General features: G+C 39.3%; 1 protein-coding gene across 2 annotated transcripts in view; it reads right to left on the bottom strand.

Moving 5' to 3' along the window:
• The window catches only part of lyn (LYN proto-oncogene, Src family tyrosine kinase), a 125,617-nt gene that overhangs the window by 23,191 nt on the left and 94,153 nt on the right, over nucleotides 1-8,273 (bottom strand). For both annotated transcript variants that reach the window (XM_043688377.1, XM_043688378.1), the window contains exons 12-13: nucleotides 2,992-3,145; nucleotides 836-967 (exon numbers count right to left, since the gene is read on the bottom strand). In XM_043688377.1, the coding sequence (XP_043544312.1) occupies nucleotides 836-967; nucleotides 2,992-3,145 (286 nt within the window). The remainder of the gene's footprint in view (nucleotides 1-835; nucleotides 968-2,991; nucleotides 3,146-8,273) is intronic.

Raw genomic sequence — 8,273 nt, 5'->3', positions numbered from 1 at the left:
GAACTAGAGAGCATAGGTTTAGGGTGAGAGGGGAAAGATATAAAAAAGATCTAAGGGGCAACGTTTTCACACAGAGGGTGGTGGGGGCATGGAATGCGCTGCCCGTGGGAGTGGTAGAGTCGGAATCATTGGCGACCTTTAAGCGGCATTTGGATAGGTACATGGATGGGTACTTAATCTAGGTTAGAAGTTCGGCACAACATCGTGGGCCGAAGGGCCTGTTCTGTGCTGTATTGTTCTATGTTCTATGTTCTATGTTCTACCCTTTAATTACACCATTGGATCATTAAAATACTAAGTAAACGTTTGAAAGAAAAGATGAACCAAAAAATGCCTTTTCTGTTTTTTGACTTAAGTAACTGTAAAAAAATAAACATTTCGAATCACCGTAGAAATTCTTCTATTTAGTTCCTTAACAGAAAGATGAAGATTGCTAAATAAATCTTAAGCTGTTCTTTTGTAACTAACATTGGTATGTGTATAATCCTCCTTTATCTTGTATTTCTTACAACTTCAGTAGCTGTGTTATAATGAATGATATCCTTTGGAAGTCAAATTATGCCTTCTATCACATTATCCCAGTGATCAGAAACTGCCTAGTGTGGGTGCTCTTACCTGGATGTAGTTAAAAATGACACAACACCAAGTTATAGTCCAACAAGTTTAATTGGAAGCACACTAGTTTTCGGAGCGTCGTTCCTTCATCAGGTGAGAGGAGCGACACTCCGAAAGCTAGTGTGCTTCCAATTAAACCTGTTGGACTATAACCTGGTGTTGTGTAATTTTTAACTTTGTACACCCCAGTCCAACACTGGTATCTCCAAATCATACTTACCTGGATATGGTATCTTTCCATATGTGACTATTTCATAGAGGAGAACTCCAAAGGACCAAACATCTGACTTAATTGTGAAAGACCCGTAGCTTATAGCTTCAGGTGCTGTCCATTTTATTGGAAATTTTGCCCCTGAAACAAAAAAAACTTCAATTATATTTTGAGACTCAACTTCCTGCAAAGTTAGAACACTGAAGAATGTCAGAGTATAAAGATAATATATAAATACTGATCTATGTATAAATATGATAACTTAGTACATATCTTCTCTTCCACCACACCCTTTTTATAACTTAGAAAAGAAACCAAGGAAGAGAGATTGACAAAATAAAAGTTTAAAAACCTGTACACGAGTCAAAAGAAGTTGTTAGAATCAGACAGGTTATATGAAAACTAAATAGTAATTAAACTTTTCAACTGATTTGTTGTCACAATGTTCATGAAGGGTTCCTGAAGAAGGGCTCATGCCGGAAACGTCGATTCTCCTGCTCCTTGGATGCTGCCTGACCTTAGTGCTTTTCCAGCAACACATTTTCATCGCTAATTTCTGTATACCACAGTCATTCTTTATGACAAGGGGCATGGTCATTATTAATACTACAGACAACCTCTTGAGGGGACAATTTTACCCATCATTGATTTATTCTTTCTTTGTTATGTGGTATTCCATTTAAGTGAAAGTAATTATTTATTAACTGCTGCCTATAGAATAAATGTTTCAATTAAATGTTTCAAACAGTGATAATTTATAGAAGATATTGATGTCATTTTTTTCAATAAAATATATTCAAATTGACCCACACATGAATCAACTTCAGTGACTGGGTAGCTTTAATTATGCATTCAAGCAACATTATCTCGGCTCAATACTAGTTAAAAAACAAAATAAAAGCTCATGAATGAAAATCCCCATGATCATGATGTGATCATAAACAAGGAGTTCGAGTGAAGTGTATTAAACTGCATTTGCAATCTTACAGTCTGACCTCCTATTTAAGGTGCTACAAACAATTCTAATTATTTTGAATCAACTTGTCCCGGCATGTGATGACATACCTCCATGGCAGGTGGGACTTGCAGGGACACTACCACTGCACCAGAAGATCACTTATGATAGTTATATGCTCATGCCATCATGATACCCATTGAAATTCAGAGATTTTGTTAAAAATTTGTTAGCAAATGTTAGTCAATGTTTAACTAGCAAAAGTTCTTAACTATTGCGCTACATTTTCAAAGTGCAAGTGAGAATTCTGATTTAAGAGACTTGAAACAAAGTTTTGTAAATTAACTGACTTTTAATCCATTGGCATCTGCAAAAGCTCGACATCCTTTCTCTAATGAAGCATGCCATGATCCTCATGCATCAGAGTGTGCTGATACAGACCTCTACCAGTACGTCACTAAATATTTAATCACCTTAAAGTGACTGAAACATATGGGAATGCTTGAAAACTCAGATATTCTTCTCATATAATGTCTAAAACTCAATTCGTAACCAATTTTCCTACATAACAAATCACCACAAATTATTGGTTGAATTGGTGACTGTTTTTATCCTGACATCAAATACTAAAATATAACAAATCCTATCACTTAGTTTCTTGATTTTGTGACAAACAATGCACAGAATTAATGAATTTGTCATTTTAAAGTAATCAGTTCAAGAGAGCCTGGAAATGATGATTCCAGGACATTAATGCAGCTTGGAGACTGCATATAAACTGAAAATAAGCCCCTAGATTGCATATAGAATCCACTGAGTGGGAAACATGTAAGGGAAGCACTAAGCCCTGGGAAAATAACAAACATGCCAAAAGTACAAATGAAGAGAAGGGGACATTAAGGAAATTCTGCTTCAAATTCCTGAAGGACAAATAAAATGTCACCTGATGAAGGAGCAGTGCTCTGAAAGCTAAACCTTTTGGACTATAACCTGGTGTTGTGAGATTTTTACCTTTTGCACCCCAATCCAATACCGCCCCCTCCAAATCACAAGTAAGATGTCAGTCATCTTTCAGTTTCATTTTATAATTGAACATTTTAATTACACCTCATTTATTCTTAAACATCTTTATTTTTATGTTTGTAGCTGTTTATGTAATTAAGCATTTATGAAATCCCCATCCAGTTTCAAGCAGAGTTATGAAATGTACCTTCTTTGGCTGTGTACTCATTATCTTCGATTATTCGAGCAAGGCCAAAATCAGCAATTTTACACATCAGGTTTTCAGATACCAAAACATTGGCTGCTCTAAGGTCTCGATGGATGTAATTTTTTCTTTCAATAAATGCCATTCCCTCTGCAATCTATAATAGAATATAATAGATTATTTTAGAAAGGTTTTCTCTTGTATGTTGCAGCAACAAATGATACAAATATTACAGATAATACAGACCCGTTGATAGTGAGAACACAGTGGACCAGGTTAATAAGCTTGAACAGATTGATATTAAGAAAGTAGATGTGCTGGAAGCATCAAGATAGATAAGTCCCCAGGGCTGTAGCAGATATATCCAAGGTTATTACAGGAAGCGAGGAATGAGATTGCTGCGCCTCTGGCAATGATCTTTGCATCCTCAGTCTCCACGGGAGCAGCACTGGATGATTGGAGATAGGCGAATGTTATTTCGCTATTCAAGAAAGAGAATAGGGAAATCCTTGGGAATTACAGACCAGTCAGTCTTACATCTGTGGTAAGAAAGTTACTGGAAAGGAATCTGAGAGATAGGATTTATGGCTATTTGGAAAAATATAGTTTAACTAAAGATAGTCAGCATAGCTTTGAAGGGCAGGTCTTGCCTTACAAGCATTATTGAGTTTTTTGAGGATGTGATGAGACAAGTTGATGAAGGTCAAACAGTGGATGTGATGTATATGGATTTTAGTAAGGCATTTGATAAGGCTCCCCATGGTAGGCTCATTCAGGAAATTAGGATGTTTGGGATACAGGAAAATTTGGCTATCTAGCTACAGAATTTGCTGGCCGAAAGAAGATAGCGGATGGAAAGTATTCCGCCTGGAGGTCAGTGACCAGTGGTGTCCCGCAGGGATCTGTTCTTGGGCCTCTGCTCTTTGTAGATTTTATAAATGGCTTGGATGAAGAAGTGGAAGGGTGAGTTAGTAGATTTGCCAATGACACACAGGTCAGTGGTGTTGTAGATAATGTCAAGGGCTGTTGCAGGCTACAACAGGCAGGATGCAGAGTTGGGCTGAGAAGTGGCTGATGGAGTTCAACCTGGATAACTGTGAAGTGATTCATTTTGGAATGTTGAATTTGAATGCTGAATGCAGGGTTAAAGACAGAATTCTTGGCAGTGTGAAGGAACAGCAGGATCTTGGGGTCTACGTATATAGATCCTTCAAAGTTGCCATCCAAGTAGATAGGGTTGTTATGAAGGTGTGTGGTGTTTTGGCTTTCATTAACGGGGATTGAGTTTAAGAGCTCTGAGGTTTTGCTGCAGCTCTATAAAACCCTGCTTAGACCACACTTGGAATATTGTGTCTAGTTCTGGTCACCTCATTATAAAAAGGATGTAAGCTTCAGACAGAGTGCAGAGGAGATTTACCAGGATGCTGCCTGGATTGAAGGGCTTGTGTTATGAACAGAGGTTGAGTGAGCTGGGACTTTTCACACTGCAGAGAAGGAGGAAGAGAGATGACTTGATAGAGGTGTACAAGGTAATGAGAGGCATAGATAGAGTAGACAGCCAGAGACTTTTCCCAAGGGCAAAAATGGCTGTCACGAGGGGTCATAATTTTAAGGTGATTGGAAGAAGGTATAGGGGAGATGTCAGATGTAGGTTCTTTACACGGAATGGTGGGTGCATGAAATGCATTGCCAGCGGTGGTAGTAGAGTCAGAGACATTAGGGACATTTAAGCGACTGCTGGACAAGCACATAGATGGCAGTAAATTGAGGGGTGTGTAGGTTAGACTGATCTTAGATTAAGATAAATGCTCTGCACAACATCATGGGCTGAATGGCCTGTATTGTGCTGTCCTGTTCTATGTTCTACATTCTACATCTAATAAAGGTAATTTGCATAATCTGCAGTTTCTGGAAATTGAATAAAATGTAACCCCATTGCAAATCTCAGAGGAAGAACTTGTGTTCAATAATATTAATAAATGAAAAATATGAATGTGAGAATTCCTTGTTTCATTCCAGGGAGTTATAGTGGAATCATGTCTGCCCAGTCTCCTCCAAAGCTGACCATAATAATGTTTGTGGCACAATAGAAAAAAAGGTACCAAAGTTTAGGGCATCACTAATTGTCCCTGCCGATATGGGTGTATTGTTGGTTCACATGCAGCTGATAATATCACTGACAGGAGAACTTGACCCATTTTAATACTCCTTCTGTATCCAAGGTGACCACATGTGCAGGAAGTTTTCAACTGCAGCTCCTGATTAGTTACATGAAGTAGCTGGAACTCCCGATGGACTCATTATGAGAGCATCCACTTGCTGGGAACATCGTGGATAGCACATTTAGTGAGCTGGTCACACCACAAGTAAGGGCTACGCAGACAGAAAAGTGTTGTGTGTCCATCAGGAAGACAAGTGTGGGCAGGTAGTGCAGGAGTCCCCTGTGGCCATTCCCCTGTCAAAAGGTATACTGTTTGGAAGCTGCTTTTTTGGGGGGAGAAAGATTGCCTTTCAGGGAAAAGCAGCAACAGCCAAATTTGTGGCACTATGGTTGGTTCTGCTGCAAAGGAGAGCAGCACATCTGTTTGCAAAGCATGCACATTATGCTCCAGTGATATTTAGATCAGCAAATGTTCATTTTCTCAGTTCCCTTTTCATGTTATGGTAGCGGGAAGTTAGACCACATTGTTACTTTTGTCTTTAAAGTGGGTGTGTTTGAACAAATGAAACTTTAAAATCTTAGTACTGAAATGGCCACAAATCTTTCTAAAAATATTAAAGAATTCCAGAAACTACTTTTTAAATTTTTTTCTGCCTCATTGTAAGATCTGCATTTGTTGCCCTTTTCTTTTACTTGAGAAGGTAGTTCCACATAATGTAATTCATGTAGTGAAAGCACTCCAATAATATGGTTTGATCTTTTACCCCAAAACAATAATAAAACAGCGACATATGTCCCATTCAAGCTGGAGGAGGACTTGGAGGTGCTTCAATTCATGCACCTTCATCCCTGTTCTTCTACATGGCATTTTGAGAGATCAGAATCATCCTAAGTTATGGACAAACAAGCAAGCTAACTAAAACAGAAATGCTCTAAAATTCTAAAATAGCAATCCTGCAATCTCTATAGAAATTTTAATATGGTTCCATGGGACGTTGCTTCACCAACAAGTCTATATGTTACCCATCCCTAATTTCCTTGAACTAAGGGGCTTGTAAAATTGAGGGCAGTTGAGAGTAATCACAGGTAATTCAGTTTAAGGATGGCAGATTTCCTTCTATCAAGGATATTGGTGACTTAGTTTTACAACATTGATAGCTGTCTTGTTCATCATTACAGGGGCTACCTTTATATTTCAAATAGTTCAATTATATTTCAATTAATAAATTTGAATTTAAATTCAGGTAATATGGCAGTAGGTAGGGCTTCTGAGCCCAGGGTTTATCTACTTTTTTTTGTTTCCTTTTACTTTTTCTTTTCTTTTCTCTCTTTTATTTTAGTTATCGCTTGTTGAAGAGCTTGGTCATGACGACGGCATTAGCAGTCGGTGAATGGGCCCATTTCGAACTGGTGTGCCCAGTACAGACTCATGGCGGTGGGCAAATGGGTCCAACTCGGACTAAAATGTGCCCAGTGCTGACTCATCGCTGTTGGGTTGGAGGCTACTTTGGGTTCCCAATGGTATCTGCATCCAGCATAGAATCATGGAGGTGGCAGAGTCGAATTTGGGCTGGTGTAGTACTCAACAGCATTGATGGTATCTGCATTAGTTAGGCCCAGTGAGGATTTAGTGGCGAGGGTATCGGTGAAGGTCAGACAGCACTGAAGAGTGGCGAATTTTGTTCCAGTGGCTGTGGGGCAGCAAAGTGATGCTTGCCTGGCCACTAGGCTGATGGAGGAGGAATTAACAAGAAGGACTCTGAAGTTGACCTCTTTATCTTTATTTCTTCAATCTTCTGCCTTTATATTCTATATTTTAGTTTATTTTTCTGGGTTTTAAGATGGCGCTAGAGAGTGATGACAATATACAAAACTTTTCTTGTATTTTTGTAAAAAATACATGTGATAATAAATAAATGAAATCAAACTTCACAAGCTGCCCTGGCAAGATTTGAACCTCTGCTCCTAGCTCATTAGCTAGTAACATTACAGTTATGCCATTAACTCCACAAGCATAGAACCCCCACATTCTATGCAGCTCTGTCAATTTATTGATTTCAAGGATTCTAAATGTCATAAAATTTTATGCTATTCTGGTTCCAAGATTTCACAGTCCTTGACTGACATGTCTGCACTGTCCTCAACTTTGTGAAACCATACAAAAAAAAGTAACCTACTCACTTGTGGGTCTCAGACTGCTTAAGAGCATGGAGCTGATTTCCTTTCATTTAAACTAAGTATTCACCACTTTGCTCTTAAAATATTGCCTTTCTTGGAAGGGGTGGAGGGCAGGGTTTTAGTGATCCTCCAATTTCTTATGGCAACTTGTTGCTTTCAAGGATCCACTGAAGACATAGAACATTGAACGGTACAGCACAATACAAGTCCTTCGGCCCTTGGTGTTGTGCCGACCTTTTATCCTACTCTAAAATCAAACTAATCTGCATGCATGGAATCTCTTGACGACAAATTTATCAAGGCTACTACCAATATGGTGTTAGACAGATCACTACTGAGCATAGATACGTTGCTGTCTGTTGTTCCACCAGGGCCATTGTGGAGAAGACAATAGGCCTCCTGAAAATGAGTTTGTCATGCTTGGGTCAGTGCTGGGGAAGATTCTTGCAGTCCAGTCCAGAAAGTGTACTGCATAATCCTAGCATGCTGTGTTCTACACAACAGGAGCTGGCAAAGAGGAGATGCGATGGACCCTGAAGAGCTGAGAGAGCAGCAGTAATCTTTCAAAGAGAAAGATCAGAACATCACCTTCAACATGACAAAGTGCTGAAACATTGGATAGAATAAGCCAGACAGGACTTAATTGACAACTACTTCTGATAAGCATGATTTGGGTGAAGTAAGCATTCATTCTGCAGGGGCATGGGAACCCAGATTGTAGCTTCAGGGTGCAGGGCCTGGAGTGTAGGGAGGTTAGGAACATGGCATCAATTTCCAAGGAGGGTGCCTGTAAACAGGAAAGTGGCTTGAAGTGTGTATACTTCAATGCAAGAAGTATACGAAATAAGGTAGGTGAACTTGCAGCGTGGGTTGGTACCTGGGACTTCGATGTTGTGGCTATTACGGAGACATGGCTAGAACAGGGACAGGACTGGCTGTTGCAGGT

Source organism: Chiloscyllium plagiosum, chromosome 4, assembly GCF_004010195.1.
Source record: "Chiloscyllium plagiosum isolate BGI_BamShark_2017 chromosome 4, ASM401019v2, whole genome shotgun sequence".
Lineage (NCBI taxonomy): Eukaryota > Metazoa > Chordata > Chondrichthyes > Orectolobiformes > Hemiscylliidae > Chiloscyllium > Chiloscyllium plagiosum.
The sequence above is the reverse complement of the archived record's forward strand: the minus strand, read 5'-3'. Positions and strand labels throughout refer to the sequence as shown.